The sequence below is a fragment of the Prinia subflava genome, chromosome 5 (genome assembly GCF_021018805.1).
Source record: "Prinia subflava isolate CZ2003 ecotype Zambia chromosome 5, Cam_Psub_1.2, whole genome shotgun sequence".
NCBI lineage: Eukaryota > Metazoa > Chordata > Aves > Passeriformes > Cisticolidae > Prinia > Prinia subflava.
In genome coordinates, this window is record NC_086251.1 from 28,952,205 (window position 1) to 28,975,627 (window position 23,423).

The 23,423-nt window shown below is 44.2% G+C and overlaps 2 protein-coding genes across 11 annotated transcripts in view; one reads left to right on the forward strand and one right to left on the reverse strand.

The window, feature by feature from the left end:
- Nucleotides 1-844, reverse strand: part of PCNX1 (pecanex 1) — an 88,023-nt gene extending 87,179 nt beyond the window's left edge. For 6 of the 9 annotated variants that reach the window (XM_063398694.1, XM_063398688.1, XM_063398692.1 and 3 more), the window contains exon 1: nucleotides 537-844. In XM_063398694.1, the coding sequence (XP_063254764.1) occupies nucleotides 537-689 (153 nt within the window). In that variant the 5' untranslated portion in view covers nucleotides 690-844. The remainder of the gene's footprint in view (nucleotides 1-536) is intronic. The other 3 variants (XM_063398693.1, XM_063398697.1, XM_063398696.1) reach the window with 3 other exon arrangements.
- A 19,174-nt stretch (nucleotides 845-20,018) lies between these two features.
- MAP3K9 (mitogen-activated protein kinase kinase kinase 9) overlaps nucleotides 20,019-23,423 on the forward strand; it is a 61,450-nt gene continuing 58,045 nt past the window's right edge. For both annotated transcript variants that reach the window (XM_063398698.1, XM_063398699.1), the window contains exon 1: nucleotides 20,019-20,325. In XM_063398698.1, coding sequence (XP_063254768.1) covers nucleotides 20,025-20,325 — 301 coding nt within the window. In that variant the 5' untranslated portion in view covers nucleotides 20,019-20,024. The remainder of the gene's footprint in view (nucleotides 20,326-23,423) is intronic.

The following is a 23,423-nucleotide window of genomic DNA, read 5'->3' on the forward strand; positions in this document are numbered from 1 at the left end:
CAGACTAACTTCTCGTTGCTAACACACAATCCAGATACATTGCCAGCCAGCACACCACAATACATGCAAATAAAACTTCTAGGTTACAGAACCACATCTCTCCACCAGACTCAGTCAGAAACTGATACTGCTGCCAGCCAGAAACACTGGCTAAATCTGACAGCTCCTGTAGAAAATGCTTTTTACTGAACAACCCGAAGAGCAGCAGCGGAAGCTGCCAGAGGTATTTCCAATTTTGAAGGAAAGTAAACAGAAAAACGAAGGCAAAGTGCCAGCGCCTATAGCCCCGCCGCGCCCCGATAGCGCCCACCCACAGATTCCCGGTAACGGGTCGGTGCTCCCGGAGCGCCGCGGGCCCGATCGGGGCTCCGGGCGCGCTCCCGGCGGAGGAGCCCCGCGCGGGGGCCGGGGCCGCTCGCGGGGCCGCGCCGCGGGCAGGGGGCGCGCGCGCGGCGGCCCCTCCCGGCCCTCCCCCCCCCCGCTCCGGGCCCCGCAAGGCCCGGCCGACCCCCGGCACAGGCCGGGCCCGCGCTCACCATGTACAGGGTGAAGGGGAAGCCGAGCAGGAAGAGCCACAGGTAGAGGTGCAGCGCGTTGACCCCCGCGCCCTGGTGCGGGTCCTGGTACCAGCCGCCGCTCAGCGCCGCCCACACGCCCTGGCGCAGGATCTGCAGCACCTGGGAGCCCATGGCGGCCCCGCTCCGCCGCGCCGGCCCCGCTCTATCCACCCTGCGAGCCCGGGCAGAGCCGCGCACCGCCCGCGCTCCGCGACAGCCGCAACCGCCGCCGCCGCCGCCCCAGCAACGCCGCCGCCATCTTATGTCCGGGCCCGGGCCGCCCGCCCGCCCCCGCGCCGCCGACGGACCGGCGGCCCTTGCGGCAGGGGACGCGCGCCGCCGCCGCCGGGGGGCAGCGCTGCGCCTGCGCGCGGCCTGCCCGCAGCCCCGCCCCCGCCCGGCACGGCCGGCGCAGCGCCCCCTGGCGGCCCGGCTCGGCTCCGAGCGCAGGTGCCGCCTCCCGCCCGCCGGCGCTCCCGCCTTGTGAGAGTGCTGTGGGACACGGAGACCTCGGAAAGGGGTTTTCCGATCGAAGAATTACGAAATCAATTAGGTTAGAAAATACTGAGATCATCGAGTCCAAGCTATGACCAAACACCACCGTATCAACCACCTCACGGCACTATCACATCCAATCTTTCCTTGAAGGCCTCCACCACCGGCCTGGGCACCCCATTCCAATGGCTAATCGCCCTTTCTGGGAAGGAATTCTTCTCGATGCCCAGCCTAAACCTGAATACTACAGGCATTGGTGCAGATGCACTTCAGCTGGGCTACCGACACTGCCCCTAATTCAGGCCTGTGTCTCCAGGCTCACCTCTAAGGAGCCTCATGTAAGGTCCTTTTCCCCTTCAAACCTCCTTTACCCTTCAAACCTTCTTTCTTGCCCTCTCCCAGGGCCTGACGCCGAGCAAAGTGCTGCATCCTCTCCTTGCAGCAGGGCAGGAAGACATTTGTCCAGCATACACTTTTAAGGCTCCAAACTTACAGCAAGATAATAACCTCACCATTTTTTGAGCACACTCCCCATTTACTCTCAATACATAATGTTACCAAAACCCTGGTATCCCCACCACAGGATTTGTTGTAGGTTACAACACCTAAAAAGCCAGTACCATTAGGGTTTACAGAGAGGAAACAATACAGCAGGCCATGAGGGCACCATGATTCTCTTACAGATTTAAATTTTGATTTCCACATTCGCCTATCCTTACAGGTCACCAGTAAGAAGGGACAAGATGAGTCCTTTTCCTACAAATGCTGTCAGCTCCAAAGATGATGAAAGGACTGAAGCATCTCTCAAGGAAAGGTTGAGGGGACTTGGCCTGTTCAGCCTTGAGAGGAGATGACTGAGAGGGGACTTCATCATTGTCCATAAGTACCTGAAGGAGAGTGTCAGAGAAAGGAGCCAGGCTCTTCTCTGAGGTGCCAAGTAAAAAGACAAGAGGCAACAGGCAGAAATGCACAGGAAGTTCCAGTGGAACATGAGGAAGAACTTCTTTACTGTGCAGGTCACCACGCACTGGAATACCGTCCGGACAGGTTGCAGAGTCCCCCTGATTGGTGATATTCAAGATATGTCTGGATGCAATCCTCTGCCATATGCTCTAGGGGGTCCCTGATTGAGCAGGGAGGTTGGACAGATGACCCACTGTGGGCGTCTCTTCCAACCTGACCCATTCTGTGATGCTGGGTCTCTACTGCAGAAAAACTGCAGGAATGAAATTACCCAAGCACTGAGCCATGACTCATGATGAGCATGCATTTGGGCTGGTATTTTCAAGAGGCTGCATTAATTCCTCAGTCTCTGCTGTCTCCCTGACAGTTAGTGAGCCAATGGCAGTATTTGGCTATTCTTGGAAAACCAGAAGACAGAAATTACTGACTCAAAGCAAATGTATTTCATCTATTTTTTGTTTCCCCAGTGAGAAAGTAGGAAGAAGGGAATGCACACAAAGCCTCAAATACAATGGCTTTCTCCCCAGTATAAAAAAATAAATGTTTTTCAGATAGTGCATTTTTAAATAGAAAACTGGGAGCAGTATTTTAGAAAAGAGCATTTTTTTCACTCTGTCAAACAGGATTGAGATATTAAAGGAAATAAAAATGGGGGGAAGGGAAAAAACCAGCACTGAAAAACTACAGAGGATTATCATGGATGAGGAAGGGGAATTCCCTTTATCCTTTTGCATTAAAGGCAGGCATGATGAGCCTCACCAGTATGCTCAGAAAAAAATAAAACTGTTCCAACTGCAGTATTTGCAAAAATACCATTAAAAACTAAAATGATAAATACAGTTTTTAAAATATGAACTTGTTGGATTGTGTTATCCTTACATAGACTTTGATACTGTGGTGATCAGGATTATGAAGTGTTAGTTCTTTCAGCAGCTGTTGTATCAATGTTACGTAAAAGCTGTTCACCTTCACAAAGGGAGGTAAGAGGGATAACATTCATTAATAACATGTCTGAAGGCTACAGTAAATGCTTTGGAAACATTTATGCTCCTGTTTAAGAGCCTTTGATTAAATCTGAACAGATTGGCTTCAGCTTCCTAGCAATGATTCACATTAAACAGTGCCCCTGTGTAAGAGGCTGAGTGCTGTGGAAGCTTCTAGCTGTTTCCCCAGCCCCACTCCTAGAAGTTGTTGGACCATTGGGCCAGCCATGATGTATAAAGACTTCGGGGGTATTGCATTTGGGGGGCATGGGGGGTGGGGGGGATGGAGCTAAAAGAAAAAAAAACCAAAAAAAAAACCAAAAAAAAACCCAACAAAAAAAACCCAAAAACCCAGAGGAACCAAAAGCTAATATATGTGTGTATATATATGTTTACATAAAATACAAGTAAAATTACAGACTCAACCCTGATCCAAAGCAGCATAACCTAGTTCCACATTGATAGCCCTATCCAAGTGCACGTCATCATGGGAGGATCTAGTCTGCAGCCAGTAAAATAAGGAAGAGATTATCACGTGCTTGGTAGGACAATTAAGATTTCATTGTTTAGCTATTTAAATACAGACAGATTGAAAACATTAGGACACAAGAGGGGGAAATAATATTTTTAGAATCCATCCATGCCCGAAAATAAATTTGATAACAAGTCTGGTTGAAGGCATCATTAACAAAGTGAGAAAAAATTAATTATTAGCTTTCGTGGGGAAATGAACAATTGATACCTAGACAGAAAGTAACAGCACTAGATTCAATCTGTAAGCGCAAATGAATAAGGAGCTTATCATCTGCACTGGACTTTAGCCTTACAGTTTTTCTTCAGGATGGGTACAGCAAAAATAGTTTGCTCAAAAAACCCCAGAGCATGACAATTTATTAGATAAAATATTTAAGAGAGTGGGCATTAAATCAAGTGATTGGAGACCAACCAATGCATGCTATTGCAAGAAGAAGAAGTTAATCAAAACAGTAATAAAACACTGAAACTTCTCACAGAAATGCTTTAACACATTGTTATTTCTAAGAATAATATTATGGCATACTTTGCACCATTAGAAGTACATTAGTCTCTCATCTTCTCATTCAGGGGAATGAGGTCCTACACTTTCCCTCCAGACATCTTTCACTGGATAACCAAAATTATAATTTTTAAATTAATTATTGAGAGAATGACTAAGTTTTATGAGAACATAACTCATAATTAGGACAAGAGGTGAAACAGAAAGTTAAAAAGAATATTTTGTCTAAATTGGACAAAACTTATGTCAAGAAAAAAGGCTTATGACTTGGAAATTTTTGTTACAGAAAATCATCACTGGATGATACCAAATTAGCTGCTGTGAGGAGCTAATAAAACAATCAGCAGAAAACAAGAAAAGCACCAGTTTACCCACTTTACAGTTTTGAGGGCTAGCACTTCTCTCTGTGCTGGATAAAGTATTTATTCTCAGATGAAGACTGACAAACTCGGCCTTGGTGGCTCACTACCAACTTTTATGTATGTCTTGCTATCAATCCCTTGACTTAAGATCTGAAGTTAGGCAGCAGCATTTCAACCTGGTTTTGCATCCTGCTGACACAGACTATTCCACGTGAATTGCATATAGTATCCAAAGCAACAACTTTGGTTCAATAAAAAAAAAAAGGACAAAAGTCAATATTGTATATAATTTAACAGCCTAGGAGAAAAGTGCACCTACTTTTTGCTTTTCTGAAGAAACAATAGTAAAATATATACTTGATACAAAGAAATTAAACTTTTGTATAATTTTATGGCTTGACTTTTTTTCCCCCTACCATTCCCTCTAATTGCAACCAAGATAGAAAAGGTTTTATCTGAATTTGAAACATTGTCATAAAGTACAGAGACATGTTTTATTCTCTCATCCTATATGAGAATTAAGAAGCAAACTTATTTCTAAGGGTGAGAGAAAGCAGGAAGTCATACTACAATAATATTTGCTAGCCTAGTTTCACTGTAAGATAGCTAATTTTCTTATAAAGCCTACTATTCTAGGTTAACTTTTAATTACAGTAGCGTGGTTTTTAGTAACTCCAGGACTCTACTTAAAATGTTGCCATGACATCAGCAGCTGATAGCAGCCTATCTGCTGTTTGCACAGGTTTTAAACAAACTTCTAAGCATGAACCAGATCACCTCACAGACCCCACTCCATTTCTAGAAGTCACACAAGATACAGCCTTGCACATTAAGGGATTGCAATGAAATTACTTCACAAAATCTAGCTCTTCATATTACCCCAACTCCCAACTAGAATACAGTCTTTAGAAACAACACGAAACGATGCCTATTCTCTAGTGTTATAGTACAGACCAGAAAGGGATTTACCAGCAAGAGGGTTCAGTGGCAGGAGGCGTCACCTCCATGCTGTGCTGGCAGGCATACCACAGACATCACACGCAGCAGCCCCAGCTATAGCAGGCTGCTCTCCACACCCATCTGTATTGCCACAGAGAGCCACAGCACCACTCACACTCCCAGATCCACCTGTGCTTTCAGGATACACCCTTCCCAGCACTAGGAAAGGCCAACTAGTCCCTCTCAGTGTGGGAGAACATCGTTCTTACCCTCACAACAGAAGAAAGAAGAAAAAAGGTTTAGGTTTGGCCTGGTTAATTTTTTTTTAAAATTTTTCTCAACTATCACTGTGACTAATGCAGCTTTTCATATTACCTCACAGTGCTACTGAGGGGGAGATAATTCACTGGGTGGAGGATGCTAATTACTCATGTGCAAACAGCTGAACTGTGGAGTCCACAGTCCCACTAATCCTGCCCTTGCCGTTTATCTCAGCTGCCTGCTCCATCTTTTGGGTATGTAAGCTCTATTTGTACACTCTCTGTGGTTTTCTCAAGACAAAATAAGAAAACCAAAGTGAGAGTCTTTCCGAATAAGAGCACTTACATAAGTTTCTTATTATCAGGGAGTGCTGAAAGGGGAAAACTGTTTAAAATAGATCCACACAGACAAAGAAGTCTTGTGACAGCTAATAAAAACAAATTCCTACCAACTTGTTGATAGGAGCTTTCTGTAAGTTGCCAATAAAACAATAGTATCTTCAGTTACATTCCTTTTATTTCATGTTAGAATTTGTATTTATGCATCTTTCTGCTGTACACATTTAACAGCTATGTAGGCCACAGCCTCCCTATCCTAACTTCTTGCAGCTGCTTCAGCATGATTGAAAAATCAATCAGAATGGCTTCACCGTCCCATTGCTGGAGAAAGAGTGGAGTTTTACATGGATTTTCCTCCAAAAAATAGCTCTGTCAGTGCAAGATTTCTTGTTTCTTACAAGAAAATTGTAACAGCATCATGCACGTTTCCATTAAATCACCTAATTGTGTGAACGTTTCCATACAGGAATCACAATGAGAAGCATCATCCATGCCCCAGTGACCGTGAGGTCTCTCTGTAAAAGAAGAATTTGCTAGAATTGCTGGTACATGAATTGCCTAAAAATGCCATGGAGATGAAGCATAATAAACAAAGCTAAAATTAGAATATCCAAACACTCAGCTGACAGAATTTTAGCAGCATTTATAACACATTCTTTAAAGTACAGCACAGTGGTGCCTCTCTGTAAGAGATTTCTACCAAACAATGATTTGTGATGTTACTGGGATAAACTGCAACTTAAGATCTTTTTTGCAGTTAAGCTCTCTGTCTGAAGTACAAAGCTTCCATAGTATGATATGAGCCTCCAAGAGAATCTTCTCAGTTTTGAAGGATTTCCTCTCACTTATGTCTCTTCACAGCCATTTTTCTAAGAAAGTTCAGCCTTTTGAATTGGTCAGTCCCTGCCTAGGAAACAGTTCTGGTTTAAAGTACATTGCCAGAAGCATAATTAAAATATATATTAAATGCCTATCCATTTCAGGGTATTGAAAAGAGGCAAAAATTAGTAACTCTGAGGAGGAAATGTGGGCAGAGTTTGGACAATAGTGTTAAGAGACCTGGCTTATCAATAGGGAACTGCGGAAATCTGTGGAATAACTAGTGTCACTTCAAGGTGAGAGTGTTGAAGTGAATATAAGTCACAATTTCATGCAATTGCATTTCTTACAAGGATTTGCTTGGGAGAATTTGTTGAGAGGTCCTGCAAGTCTTAGCAGTTTCCCTAGAACTTCCTTGGATTTTAAGTTCATTCAGAATAGTTAGAAAAGTAACTTCATATTTCTGTCTGATTTCAACTCCTTTGCTAACTGTGTATATAAGACTCCTCACTGAATACAGCCTTGTCTGAAGTGGAACATGGCAGTGACTGTGTGCTTTAGTAGGAGGTGTGAAGAATAATTTTGACATTCAAGACTATTGGAAACAGTATGTAATTCATTGCCTTCAGATGGAATGTGGCCATAGTTAACAACCTGAATTTGAGAAAAAAACTGCAGAATCTCAGTTTCAAATCCCTTTTGGAAGGTAGCATCTCTAGTCATACAGTGCCAATATAGGTCGGCTACGGAAGAAGCAGTGCTACTTTTGAAACAACCAAGGTTTAAATTCCCAGAGATGTTGCATGATTTATACTGGCAAGAAATCTCAGCTGCCTCACAAGATCTGCCCATTCCTGTCTTCTTCTTTCTGTTCTCTGGAGGTCTCCCAGATAAATACTGAGCAGGTCAGATCTGCTTAGTCTAGAAGAAAGATGAAATCATGCACTGAGGTGTCGTAAATACTCTTTTTTGTATTTGCTTGAATTGGCAGTGCCTGGAGGTATAGTTGGCAGATTTCAGAATGTGAAAATTATTAATCAGGGTGGGGGTGCCCTGAAATGCTGCTGCTTTATGGCAGATCTAAAATAACTTGTGTTCCAGCAGCCCTTTAAAAGCTATTTAGAAAGAAAACCCATATGAGCTACCCAGTGAGTAACATTTGCTGTCCTAGACAATTGTTTCTTTTTCCCTAGGCCATGTTTTCTCTAAGCACAAGCAGAAGAAAGCCATCATCCTACAGTTGCATGGCTTCATGAACTAAATGAAATCGAGCATAAGTATAGCAGAATGATGGAAGCCTGAAGGAGGTGTGATGAGAACTTTCTTAGAGAGGACATATGGCCTCTAAAGAAAGGGTCTGTGGCAGCCAGCTGGAGATGGCACAAGTATTGATCAAGGAAACAGCAGCAGTAAAGGTCTTCTTCATTTTAGGCTGGCTGAATAGATTTGTTACAGTCATTCAATGGGCAACTGGTTTTGGCCTACCTCCAAAAGCAGCCTTCCGTGTTAGACTGATGTGGAAGGGAGCTCTTAGTGTGAAAGTAACCCACAGCTATAGAGAAACACCCGCACACGTTCGGCTTGTCTCTCCTTGCAGCCTCTGCCTTCAGCCAGCTCTCAGCTGTAACGCAATAAGGCAATCCCTGTGAACAAAGAGCACACATACGTGTATATATGGACCCATGTGTTCATGCACATGTACAGATACACCACAGCATAATTTTTCATGCAAAACTTCTTTCAGCTGCATGACCTGACAGTCTTCAGCCCCTTCTCACATCAGAAGGGCTGATGAGTTTCACTTTTTATATTTATCTTTGTGTCCATGAGGCCTGACATCAGAATTCTTTGCCACACAAGTAAAGCCTGATGATGCTCATCATGAGCAGTGTCACGATAGCACCAGACTGATTAGAGAACTATGTGCAGCCAAGAAAAGTGGACTTAGAAGTAGATGAACTCTTTGCAACTCAAAGTTATCTGTTAAGTGGCAGTGATACTAATGCATGTTGGATATATTTTCTTAATCTGGATGAAACCAACCTGCGAAGAAGGTATCCTTAATTGCTTTGTACAGATGTTAATACTGTTACAAATGGAGTGATCTTCTCTGGGTCATGATGTAAATCATTGGCAAATCCTAGATCTAGCACCTAGATCTCCCAAGTCCTGATCCATTAAACAGAGTTAGGTTTAACATTGTCTTGGTTTGAGAAGACAGGTGTCTGCCAGGGAAAACTGGAATTTCCCTTGGAATGGAGAATGTAAACCCCCCTCCCTCCAAATTATTAGAATTTTGCAGTTAAAGGTTTTCAGGCAAAGTTTTGGGAAATGGAATAACAGTTCTTTACTAGGAATATTAAAAATACAAATGTAATAGTACAAAAACAAACAAACCCCCTAGAAACCCTGACAGAGTCAGACATACAACCTGACACTGTGTTGGTCAAGGTGTTGGAAGCAGTTCAAAAAAATCCTCCTAGAGAAACTGATGTGGTTCTGTTGGAGTAGAGATGATCCTGTAGAAAAGGGTCCAGTGGTAGTGAGATGAGCCCAGTCTTCCTCTGGGAATCCAGTGGCAAACAGGCTGCTTGGTGTTCCTACATCTCAGTTTTTATCTTGGTAGGAAGGGTTGGCTCCCCCCTCACTGGGTGGTGCATCTCACAATGGGATGATGTAATGTGTCATGTCACTGGTGAGCCTTAATGGCCCAGTAACAGAAGATATCCCTCCCAGAGGGTGGACGGTGGTGGAAGAGATAAGAAACACTGCCCCACCTGGTTTTAACAGCTGGCCTATTATCAGAAAGCATCCACCCGCCACCTCCCTGGAGTTACAAGAGATAAAGAAAAACATCTCCTCAACTGCTTTCAACAGATGAAATAGAGTATACATTTTTTTTTGGTTACATAACCCAAGACATACATAAACATAACATATTCACAAAATGTCACAGCTTCTGCAGTCAGTGGTAAACAAGTGAATTTTTTCTTGGTTCAGAGAAAAGGCAGTGAGATGAAGCTAAGGCTATTCTTTGCCCTATACCTATTAATCCCATGAGAGTGTTTCCTAGCTCATATCAGGAGCAGATAATGACCAGCACAGAACTGGTGAAGTTCATGGATCAGAGAATTGCAGGTAGATGAATTCCAGCTCTCAGCCTGTCTAAAGGGTTTTCTACAAACATTGCTCTTTTGTCCATCCTTTCCGTGGAAAAACCCACAGGATACTCTCTGAGAAGATGCAAGCCTTTGAAGACAGGCTTGTCTTCTGATCTTTTGCTCAGAAATGAGGGAATTTACCCATCATGGAACAGCCTGTAAATCCCTCATGGCAGATCCTTAGGGATTCTCAGGCGTCCAGAAGTGCCTGTATTTCCCAAGACTGTTTGCATTGGTGCCTTGTGCAGCTGCTGTGTTCTTCACTCCAGAATACTGTCCATATTAACAGCACTGGTCTTGGTGCATTCTTTATTGGTCTGCAGCATGGAAAAATATATTCAATCCTTTGGGAAATGTTTGGTGGATTAAGCAATGAAAAATGATCAGGGAGAAAACTATTAGAAAGCAAAGGAATTAGTTGTAGATGTAGGATGCTGATGACAGTTGTATATTTCTGACCGCATGTGCCAGGGAAACATATAACCTTCAGTTTTCCATAGGCCTTTGCAGAACAGTGGTGACTGCAAAATGGTCTGGAAACACTTTTCTGGAGATAAACAGTGGAAATGAACTAACATTAAAAATAACCCTAAAGGCAAAAGAATCAGAAACCACTTTGAAACAAAGGAAGGGTGGAGTAAGCAACCCTTTTGGAGAGACTTATACTCTGTTTTGTGCTGCTTACAGAACCAAGAAATGCCAGTGAAGGTTATGTCTGTAAGCCATATGCCTATAGCTGTTATTTACAGTATTCTAAAAGTTATAGAAATTAGGGATCCTGTTACAAAATTTATAACAGCTAAAATTAGTTTTGGAGTAATTTATCTTTTTTGCCATTGTTTCAGCATATGCTGTGGCATGAAAAGAGGAAGTTTTGTTGCAAAAAATATTTTAACCACAAAAAGATATTTTGCAGTAGAACAAGTGTTCCCAGGATTTAATTCACTATTGAGTGCGATATAAATCAAAGGAAAAATAGTTTCACTGTGGTATTTACAGAACTAAGTACAGGTAGCCAAAGTAATTTGACTCTTGGACTGCATTTTGAATTTTTTCACAGTTAGCTTGTACCAATATAACTAAATGCTTTCTTGTAAATCTTTGAATGGCATATGATGGAAAACAAGCAAAACATTTTAGATGTTTTTTAAAGTCAAGGCTTCAGGTGTAATTTTGAAAGCTCTAGATTGAAAAGCATCTTTTTCACAACTATTACTTCTACTCACATCAGGAAAACCGTGCATATCTCTGCTTTTCTTTTAATGCAGGAAGTGTCTAGGATCTGAATCTTACAAGTAAACAGTTCAGAACTTATAATTATCCAGCTTTTCCCTGGCCTCCCTTCTGCCTTAGAACTGCCTTTAGATCTTAGAACTGATCTAAACAACACATACTTTCTCAAAAAGATTTCTGTGTGACTGGCAGGCCTGTAGGAGCTTCTGTCAGATGCTATTCTCAGTAGCTAATTTCATCTCCTGGTTCTATGTACCACATCATATCACAAACTTTGAGACAAGTGCTTAAATTGTCAGATTTGCTCATAAATGTAACAGAGAAATTATGAGGGACTGAGTTTAATGGAGTGATGGATGAGTATCAGCTCCAGGCTAGAAATGTTTAGAAGGAGGGGGACTGATGTCTCCGAGAAAATCCATCAAATTCAATTAGCTAGAGTGACCTTCAAGGAAATTCTGCAGGATGTGGCTGCACAGTCTGCATGTGTGGCCTTGTGTAGTCTTCAGGAAAAGGAAAGATTTCATTACTGAAATCTTGTCCTTTATAGTAACACCTCATCTTTTCCCCACCAATGAGATAGCAGTGGCCATTGTATTTGTGACACATCTTCCTTTATAACACTCTCAATACAATATAACAGATAGAAGTGAGCAGAGAGTTAGTCAGTCTGTGAGTGTGGAACCTGAATGCCTGTCCCATTCTCTGAATCCATCAGTAGCAGAGCTGAGGAAAAGGAGTTCTAGATGTGCATGTACAGTTACAATTGAATTAAACTATTCAAAGCTCAAATGAAAGTTAGTTAACACCACCCTTAGGTTTTGTAATGGCAGCCCTAAGATCCACAGAAGGTTAAAAGGGGTAAAAAGGAGAACAGGAAAGAACTAAAGCCAACCCCAGTTTCTGAGCATAAAAGACCTTGTTTGAGGGTGAAGCTGGAGAAAAGTATGGTCAGAGTAGTCTGAAGCATGCACCATAAAAAGGGCTCTTCCAAGGATAAAATGGGTGTTTATGGGAGCCTGTAGACCTAAGTCTTCCAGACTACCTTGTGTACCTAGATGAGGCTGGTGGTGATATATGTAATAAAATGAAGGTAGGGAGAGTTGATGCTTCTACTGAAAACAACTGTGATACGGTTTCTTGTGTATGCTAGGGGATTACTTGATACAGTTCTATTTTCAGTGCTATACCTCTGGCTAGGCTTCCTGGTTGTGAGATGTAAGAGGGCCTGGCACATTCCCTCCTGGATGGTGCTAACTTCACCAGATGAAGTGCTCATGAGCAGGATGACTCACACTACCTCATTTCTTCACTATTACGCAACTTGCTTTTTTTTCCCACAGTAAGGTTTTCTTCCACTTTTTGTTCAGTGATATTTTTTTCCTTTCAGTAAAAGCGCCTGCCTTTATCATGATTTCACCCTGAAACAGCCAAGGGAATTCAGTAAAACAACCTGGCAGGGTGTCAAAATTCCATTTTCTCAAGAGGAACAGGAAAAAGGTAATAATGGTTTGAGGAACTGGAAAACAAATACCTGCTATGTAGACTACAATTGGTTCATCTAAGTGAACAAAAACAATGAGCTCTGAGCTCTGAGGAAACAGCGCAAGGCTCCAGCAGGTCCAAAAATAGCCTGGACGAGGATCCCTCCGTTTTGAAGCGCGGAGCGGCCGCAGACGCTGCGGGCTCCCGGCGCCCTCCGCAGGGCTCCAGGGGCTCCACCGCCACCGCACCGGGCAAAATTGTATTTTAGGTCCTACCAGCAATGGAGCAGGAGCAGTTATAGTCAAGCAACATGTACGTGTAAAAATTCAGTCATTCATACACTAATCATCTTATTCTTATGAATGTATTCATACATTCATAATCTTATTCTTACCGGCTCTTTTAGCAGCATAATTTGGAGGGGAAATACGACACCACGAGAAAGAAGAAGGCATGTATCCTTCATAAGTTAGTTATGTTTAATGTTATCTTTTGAAAACTGCTCATGTACCGATTAGACTCAATGACACTGACCAGTCTGTAGTCTGGGACTGAACTGTCTAGGCTTACTCCATGAATACTATTTCCCTTGTCCTTCAGAAGCTTCAGCTGTACAGTGAACTGTACAGTGCCTTGACGGTGTGCAGGACCAAGCCCACTAGTCAAGACCACCAATTTGAGAAAGAAAATAATGTAAAGAGATAACACAAATTAATTCTGAGTTGTAAAGGCAGAGTTCTTGACATGAGTTCAACCCTGTTACATGAAATCCCTGCTCAATGAATGCTCTGGCTGGCTGTGGATGTGGTGCTGCCAGCGCTGACAGACAGCATCACAATAAAAACACGATGTGTCTCGGCCCACACTTAACTAAAAGATCAAAGCAGACTTAGGTCTATTTTCATGTAAGTATGAGGAAATCTCTTTCTAGTTGCCTTATGAAATATAGAATGGATCCAGTATGATATCTGAGCTTAGTCACCAGGCATAGAGTAGACATTGTAAGGGGAAATCAAGACAGTAAATTTTCCGGTAGTCATCTATTTTTTAAAAGATGCTCCTCTAACTAATTATGATAAGGATTTAAACTGGGATTGTAAATAAAAGGAAACAACAGGCAAATGTCAGCTGTTCTCTCAAGACAATGTGTCAAAAAACAATTACAATGAAGACTGTGATAGAAGAAAAGGCAGCAGGTGGACCCATGTAGTGATAGAGCAAGGGGTAATGGCTTTCAACTGACAAAGGGTACACCTAGATTAGATATTAGGAAGAAATTCTTTAGTAGGAATTTACTAGGAAGGTGAGGGTGAGAAGACATAGGAATAGGTTGTTCAGGGAAGCTGTGGCTGCCCCAGCCCTGGAAGTGTTCAGCACCAGGTTGGATGGGGCCCTGAGTCATCTGGTCTAGTGAAAGATGTCCCTACCCTTGGGACAGGGGACAGAGGGATTGGAACAAGATGATCTTTAATGTCTCTTCCAACCCAAGCCATTATATAATTCTATGATAATTACTACTGCACTGACCTAGTTGGTCTTTAGATTGAGGTTTATTGTTCTGAACAGTAAGTTAGCTCAGTAAATACAAATTAGGGAAAAAAAGACATCAGCCTCAATTGACAAAAGGATTATGCTACTCCAAATGAAAAGGTTATCTATTCTATGACCATAACTTTGTAATGACAGATTTAGCAGAGTGATGATTTGTATATGAGGCTCTGATTTGCATATGAATGCTGTTTTCTAATGGATGTTGTGTCTCTGTAGATTTAAAAATGAAGTTTGCATCTGTATGGTTTGAACTCAGATGCAGGATTCTTAATTTTTTGTGTTGTCTTTCTGAAGCTATTCAAGAGTGGCTTTGGTGATCTGAAAACTGTCCCAAAGGATTTGTTTGACAAACTTAAAACCTAAACAAAATACTTTGTTTTCTTTCTTGGTTTTGTTATTTCCAAACAAAATCTCATTTGCCATCACAAAGAAGTGAGACTTGGTTGTTCCATGGGCAGAAGGCCTTGAATGGGAGATGAGGTGCCAGAGGCAGTACAGAGTGCTCTGAGTGAGTGCTGCACCATATGCTGGCCATGACACTGCTGAATAGTCTGCTGCTGCTTTATTTCTCATATGAAACAAAAACCAAGATCAAGGCTATCAGCCCCCATAGAGATTTCAGAAACCTGAAAAGTTTTCTGTAGTGTCTTTGCTGAACTCTGGTGAGAGCATTTGCATTGCACTAATCACAGTTCTGCAAATAAGTTAAATATTTGTTCCACACATTTGCGAAACTGTGGCACAATGTTGCCAGTGTGGCAGCGTGGTTCTGATATTCCCTTACAGGAGCAGCAACTCAATCTGTGACTAATCAAACAAGAGTTGTATCTGTGGCTTGGATTGAGGTAATACACAGTGTGCAAATGTTAATCATTACTAAGCCAAAGTTAACCATTATTTCTGTTAGATATATATCTTTGAGTGCAGAGAGAAGTCTCACTTCAAAGTGCTCCTTTATTACATTTTTCTTATAGGGATGCAGATCTATGAATGATTCATGTTGCATGTGAAATTATGATGTGACCTATAATAATAGCCATCGCTATATTTTGTTATGAAACCAGATCCAAACTAAATTTAAAATCCAAGTCTGTCTGTAAAATCTACTGCAAGCTTCCAGATTTTGGCCCAGAATTCCTGCTCTCCAGAGTTTTTAGTCTTTTATTTTTCCAGGTCATCTGTTTTATGGAGAAAGAACATATAGCCATCTGGGAGATTAGCATATATATTTTATGAAGCAGAGTAGAGCTCTCTCTTTACTGACTCACACTCTAAAGACCCAGATTTGCAGCCTGCCTCCTAGCTAGCACAGCACAGTTCATAAAGCTTCTGTTGCCAGTGGCTTACCCCTCTCCCCCTCATCAAGAACAAATCTACACTAAAGTGATGTTGGCAAAGCAGTACTGTTCGAAAGTGGGGAAAAAACCAGTCTGGCTTTACAGCCGTGTAGAGAGGCAATTTTTAATGATAGAAGAATCCATTTGTCAGTAAAATTTACATTATTTGAGTAGAAATTATCAGCAAATCTGGCTACTGGAGTGAGATTCATCTCCAGAGTGCGATATATGGCTTTATCTGGGGATACAGGCATGGGATAGATCTGTGGTATATCCTCTGAAATGTATAAAAGCCAAATTAGAGTTCTGGGTTAATTTAATATGCCATATAAATTACCACAGGATGTAAAAGAAGTGAGCTGCAATAAGATGTGCCAAGGGGCATCTCCCCAATCTTTTGTACTTTCTTACTGTGCTGGTAGAGATGTGCTGTCATTGCAGCTATAGTTGGAATTACAATATATTTCTAGTACTGCGGTGTAGTTGGACTGTGCCAGCAGTCTTTCCTTTTTTTGTGGACATTCCTCTTCCTTTTGTTTTTTAATACCATTCTATTTTTTTCCTTTACAGAACACAGATACTAGGAGCCTAGACTGCCAACATTTTGACATCCAGTGTAAATTTATAACTACGGACTACCAAGTTTTAATAAGTTATAGAGCTGCTAAGTCCAGTGGTAGTCTGCACAAGCCTCTAGAAATCATAGAACAATAGCTGAGATCCCAATCCTAAATTTGTATTAGTAATGATACTGAATAAGCTGGATACTTTCCATTGCTTCTTAAATCTAAGACTGGGAATAGACTGGCCTTTTTGTTTACCCTCTAAGAATTTGTTAGTACTTTAAAATGTAGACGCAAAAATGAGCCTGAATTAAAAGCTTTGGTTCAAAGTTCTCAGTTTGAAGAAAGTTTGAACTAAATTCAGAGTATCATCTGCATTTGGCAGGTTAGAATCTTCTTTTGAAACACGTTATAACAAAATCCTTGTCCAAACCTTAAGAAGCACAGAGTGTGTATTCAAATACAGACTTTAAGAACTGGATCTGTTATATCTAGAATCTAATTCCCATTATTCAGATCTGCTGAATAATAATGGGAACAAGATACAGTTCTTATCTGTTATCTTATCTACATTTCTTATTAGAAAGTGCATAAGATAAAACTTCCAATGTAGCATTTGGGCTATATGTTCATCAGAAGGGCATGCACCATTTCAAAAATCTTTCTGTATCTTGCCAATGCTAAAATGTCATCTTTCAAAGACTGCATGCAGACAGTCTTTAACGTTCTTTTCATCTACCTTTTGCCAGTTACAGGAATATGAATTTAACATTTACTGACAGTTCTATTTACCTTGATGCCAAAAACAGCCTACCCAATGTGGCCAGATCTTTTCTTTCAGGAACAGTCTCTGACATGGCTGGTAAAAGATGCCAAGAGAAGTCTGTGAGAGTGGGAAAATCCTATGATGGCTCTTCAGAGTATTTCCTTGCACACTCTCCCAGGTCCAGGCACGAGTGACAGGCTTCCTGAGCCAGTCACACCACCTCTGTAGAAACAAACATATAATCACAGGAAATAAAAAAGAAACAAGGAAACCAAACACCCCCCCCAAAAAAAACCCCAAAAAATCAACCAACCAAACAAAAAACAACCAAACAACCAAACCAAAACCAAACCAAACCAAAAACCAAAAACCAACCAACCAACCATCCAAAACCCACAAACAAACAAACAAACAAACAAAAACAACAACAACAACAACAAAAAAAAAAAAAACACAAAAAAGGAAGGTAGGAACATGTCTTTTGAGAAGCAAAGCTGTGTACTTTGATATCAAGGCATTCCACAAGATGGCAGGGTTCTGTCTTGGCAGGTCACTACAACAGGCAACCTGAGACTCTACAGTGGCAGGTTTTTTCCTATCATAGTTCTCACCATCAGCAATATAACTCTCTCCTTTAAGTCTATCAATGCTCTATAGCAGTGGCAGCTGAAAGACAGGAGGCCTCTATTTTTTTATGTCTCACTCACCTTTTTTATATTACAACATTTAAAGCACCATATTCACATAAAGCATAATTTCTCACTGTGTGAATTGAAGAAATAATTTTTTCTACATAAAATTAGACAGAAAATTATCGCATGCAACTGCAATTACTTTAACTAGGAACATTAACAGCAGTCCTTCACATTCTATCTCAGTCATCTATTATTTGAACCCCAAAAACCATGAATACATGGTTTTGTTATTTGTTTCTATTTGTTTCCCCTTGTCTTCATGATCAAGACAAGGTAACCTAAGGATGGGATGTTGCTGAAAAAGCTGAAAAAGCCAGGTGGCTGTCCCTTCCACCTGTTCTGCTTCCTTGTGCTGGCTTTAGAGTCTGCGTGGACAGTCCTAATGCAAGTCAGATCAATCTAAAAAGCTGATTGGAAACTAGCTGCTTTTACTCAGAGGCTTAGCTTTCAGCTAGATAAATGAGCTGAAATGACTCCACAGCCACACAGTCACTACTGTTGCAATCAGGAAAGCAGGTCAAGCATGTGACAGGGGGCAGGAAAGTCCCTTTCAGCAACAGAGTAGTATTGGATAGGCTTACACTAATTGTGAAAACACACCCTTAAGTAACAAAGGAATAGTGGAGAGGAGGCATCCTCCGTTCTGCCTCAACAAGAGGCAATAGAGAGAGAGGGGAAAACCTAAAGCTCAGTTCTTAGACAAGTTTAGTTGAAAACTTGTGCTGATGCATGCCTAAATATTACATGCATCACAGTGAAATGTTAGTTCTGACCTCAACTAGACATGTTTTGCTATTTGTAAAATAAGGATACTAATATACCAGCTCTTTCTAGACCATGTTTCTTTGGTTTCTGTGAGAAATAAGGCTCTGAAGTCTGGGGAAAAAAGAAAGAAAACAGAATAATTGTAGTTCCCAGTACGGTTCTCTGCAATACATGTTACTAAGGTTCTGTTGAGTGTATTCCCAGAGTAAATTCAAGTAAATTTAAATATTTTCCAAACAATGATAAGGATTTTGAATTAACTCAGAGTGTATTATGCTTAAGATTTTCATCATTCTATTAAAAGGTTAAACCTTGGTCCTCCCTATAAAGGTGCTACAGCGTAATGCTAATGCAAGGATAGAGAAATGGACAAAACCCCAATGCACAAAATTAAGGAATTACTAGCAGCTACTCTGTACATAAACCAAACCAAAGGCCTTACTCAGGGATGGAGAATTTTTTAGAAATCCATCTTGCAGAGAAGAATTGTGTAATTGCATTTACTAAGCACTACAGAATAACTAAGCCCTACATTTTATGTGTAAATGGGAAGACATTAGGTGTGCTCAGGGTACTTGGGCTTCTCAGTTGGTATGAATGAGCTTTGTTATGATGAAGCATGAACAGAGAATTTTCATTTCCAGTTTTAGCACTGAAATTCAAATGAGGATTAAAAAAATGGAGTGAAATGCAAAGAAAATCTCCCAGTAATATCACCAAGTGCAGACAAATTCCACTGACAAGATCTGGTGTCTTCAGAAGCTTTGAAAACCCTGGTAGCAGGGAGAACGAATTTGGATTTTCAGGACCGAGCAGCTGCCTGCTAATAGCAAGAGTGAGGAGTAAATTCTGTTAATTTTTAACAAAGGCGTTCAGCAGGGATAACCCACGATAACCTCGTGTAGAAGCCGTCTAACATCCGTGCTTGTGTTCGGACCGGTTATGGAAGACCGCGGCCTGGCAGCAAACAGACTCGGCCCGGTTTCCGGCCCCAGCCGCGCCGCGGGTCCCGGGGCGGTGGCGGCCCCGCGGGCCGGGGGCAGCGAGCGCGGGGGCGGGGCCGGCCCAGGTGTGCGCCGCCTCCGCCCGCCACCAGGCGGCGCCCGCCGCGCCGCCCTCGGCCGCCCCACCCCGCCCTTGGCCCGTGTCATGCCCCTTTTCCCAGCCAATGAGAAGCGGCGGGAAAGGCGGGGCTCGGAGCGCGCGGCCCAATGGGAAGCGAGAGCTGTCCGGGCGGGGGCCAATCGGGGGCACACCGGTGAGTGCGCGACTCCGGGGCCGGCGGCCGGGCGGGGAGGGGGCGTGGCCAAGGGGCGCGGGCCCTCAATCAGGTGAGGGCGGTGCTGACGGGCGGCGGCGTCGGCCAATGGCCGCGCGGGGGCGGGGCTCGCCCTGCCCTCCCCTCGCGCCGCCGAAGCTGCCAGAGAGTCAGGTGGCTCCGGGATGCGCGGCGGCGGCGGCAGGAGGCGGAGGCGGGCGCGGAGGAGGCGGTGGATGGGGGGGATGCGGCGGCTCCTCCACGGTGCACGCTGCCTGGTCTCGGCCCTGCCCGCGCTGGGCTGAGGCGGCCCCGCGCCGGGAAGCCCCGGCGGCGGCGGCGGCACCTGGTGCCGGCGGGCGCTGGGCCGCATGAACAATAGGCGGCGGTCCCGGCCCCGCCGCCCCCCGCAGCGCCCGGCTGCCGCGGGCGCCTCCCCCTATGGAGCAGCCTCGCCATGGAGCCCCTCACCGAGCTCAGCCAGGAGGGCGCGGGCGGCGGGGAGCCGCCGGGCGACGGGCCGCTCTGGACCGCTGTCTTCGAGTACGAGGCGTGCGGCGAGGACGAGCTGAGCCTGCGGCCGGGGGACGTGGTGCAGGTGCTGTCCCGGGACTCGCACGTGTCCGGCGACGAGGGCTGGTGGACGGGCAAGATCGACCAGCGCGTCGGCATCTTCCCCAGCAACTACGTGAGCAGCGGCGTGCAGGGGGGCGGCGCGGAGCTGCGCGCCCGATACCCGCCGCCCCCCGCCATACAGCGTAAGGGTGCCGGGCCCGGGGCGGGGGGCTCGGCGCGGCTCCTCCGCCGAGAGGGAGGGAGCGAGCCAGGGGAGAGGCCCGGCCCTGCCCCCTTATCACGGGCTTGGGGTGGCTATGGGAAGGGGGACGAGACCGGCGGAACTGCTGAGGCTGTGGGGGGAGCCGAGGCTCGGCCCTCCCGATGTCCCTAGGGGGAGGCCAGGCCCGGTCCGCCTGGCCTGGCCCTTCCGTGGGTCCTGTTGGAGGCCGGTGCCGTCGCTGAGGGGGAAGGGAAGGACCGTCCTGGTGGCGAGCGGCTGTGGGAGGCCGCGGGCCCAGCCGGCGGCGGGCGGGCCTGCGGTGGCCTTCGGCGGCGAGCGGAGGGGCTGCGGCGTCTCAGCCCCCCCGCCCTGGGGCGCCTCAGGCCCCCGGTGCGTTCCTTTCCCACCCGCGGAGGTATTCCCGCTGCTCCAGTGCCCTTCTGTCTTCCAGGGTAGCGCGCCGCTCCCGGGGAGGCAGAGCCTCGCTCAGTGTGTTGTTAGCGTTTCAGCGACGCCGAGAGCAGTTTCCTATTGTTAAGACCTGTGTTTCTAGGGGCTGATAAATTTTCAACAAGCGACAGAATCCTGGCGGCTGGGCAGTGGTGGAGTCACCAGGGCTTTGGTCATTCAACCTTTAAGAATATTCTTAAAGAAAGGTTGCTGGGAGGGAAGCAGTTGTTTTCTGAAGTGTTGATTCACTGCTAATACTTGTTAAGTATTATCCTACTTACTAACCAAAAGCTTATTATTTCTGATTAAAAATTCCTAAGTTGACTTGTGTTACCAGGTTCCTCTGCCCTCTTACAATTCTGCCTTAAAATACCTGTGAATGAGTTGTATCCTCGCTTGGATATCTGGGCCTGCCTGAGGGTCACTTGACTATGTTGTAATGCTGAAGGCACCGGTTTGTTTCCCTGAATTTCAGTGCAGTTTTGAAGGGTTTGTTAGAGATGGAGAATAGGGCTGTTTCATCTCTACATTTTTTAGTCACTATGTATCATCGTGGAAAGAGAAACAGCATGGAATGACTTTCCAGCTCCTCTTTATCTGTTACCATTGACAATTCAGGTAAGGGTGGTTTTTTTTTGAAGGGCAGAGAAAAATCTTCAGACTAGTAGACTTTTCTAGAAAGTAAAGGAGTGAAAAGATGCTTTGTCCTATCTAGGCCTTATCTCCAAGGAATACAACTAATAGCTTTTTTTCTTACTTCATATTCTGCTTGAAAGCATTTAGGTAAAACTCAGTAATTTGTAGCATTGCCCTTGGGCTTGTGAAAGGACTAGGTGCTGTTCCTTTTTTTCATGCTGCAAGAGAGTTGGTAAGTTGTTTTTTTCCCCACACAGAAAAAGCTATGAATTAATGCTTATTAGGTTTTGCTTTTGAGGTACTTAAGAGAACCATTTCTACAGAACTTTTTGAACCCTCAGCTCCCATCCTGTTTTGAGTGTTCAAGTTCAGGCTTTGTAACTGTGGATTCTCCTGTCTTGGTGCCTCTTCTATGGTTTGATAGTTTACAAACAGTTGTGGAGCTTTACCTTCCCCGTTCGTCTTTGCCTTACTCTTGCCATGCCCCAATGCATCTACTCTACTTCTCTTCTGTCAAGTCACCAATCATATGCTCATGACAAAGTAGAATTTATTGCCCTCCAGAGGTTTGTAAGGAGTATGGGTTCTTTTAAAAGAAACAATGCAGTTTGGACATGGGTTAAAGTTGGGTAAGATTGAATTGTCCAGTTGAGTATTAGAAATCCTTTGCAAGGAACACTATCCACTTTTACAGCTGATGATGTTAGTTTGATAGCTGTTTGGAATAGGAATCACCATCTACTGTTTAATACTTCATAGTCCAGCAAGTCCAGTTTTGCAAGAGTGATGCAAAATGCTGTTCTGAACATGCACACACAGAACCTAATTTTACTTGCTTTCCTAAAGTTTATCTATATATTTAATGAATACTTGGGAGTATAGGTCCTAGAGATTTTGCTTCTACTAAGAGCTGTACTAGTTTAGCTGGTAATTTTAGCCATCCATGTAGTATGCTTGAATCGTCCCTTGGTGGGGATACTATATATATCATAAATGTAGCCAGTAGAGGAGGTCAGGAGTGGGCCAGCTGGAGGGGCTCTCATCTGTGCTGTGGGCTCTTACACACTTCAAACTGAATTAAACAGTTTAATCATATGGTCTAATAAGGGCTGGTTGAACAGCACCTACTTTGCAGTTGTCAGCGTGTCCACAGGCTCTGTACAGGGTGTATGGTGTTACATGGTGTACAGGCTCTGTAATTCCTTACTGGCCCACAGAGGAGTGAGAGCACTTCAGTTTTTGAATTCTGTACAGTCCTGCACAACACATCTGCCAAATGACACCGGAGTTAGTGTGTTTAGAAATGGGAAGAAAAGTATTTTGTGCCCTGATGTAGCTGTATAACTTAAACTATGAAAATGAATAAACGAATTCAGTAGAAAATACCTTTTAAAAACCCTAAACAAAACTTTTTTTTTTTTTAATGAGTGTGTATTTCTGAAGAAGGTACCCACAAGAGTGAACTGGCCAGTTTCCCTTATAGAAATACACATTTTCAAACTAAACTAAGGTCATACTTCCAGATAAAAGAACATTACATGTCACACATTAGATTTCATGTGGAAGCTGAGGTCTCTCGCTTTTACATCCCCACCCCTATTAATTTGTGCCTCCAGCAGAGATGTGCTTTTTCTGATGGAAAATGAGTGCGGGCACACGAAGTGTTCCACTTCCCGGCCCTTCGGTTTCCTTTGCCCGTCTTGTTCTCCTGCCTGCTTCTTGTCGCGCTTCTCCTCAGCATGGGGGCGGGTGGGGGCAGGAGGTGAGGAGGGGAAGGCTGGGGCGCTGCCCGCAGGGCTGGCCCGGCCCGTCCCCGCCGCCGCCGGAGCTGTCCCTTCAGCACCCGCGGGCGAGCGGGCGGCGCGCTCGGCGCCTCTGACGTGCTCTTAATCCGTGAAGTGCCCGAGCGGAACAACCGCCCTGAACAGCACCTGAGCGCTGCCTGTCCGCAGCTGGTTAATGCAGTGTGCATTAATCAGTCACCCTGGTGGT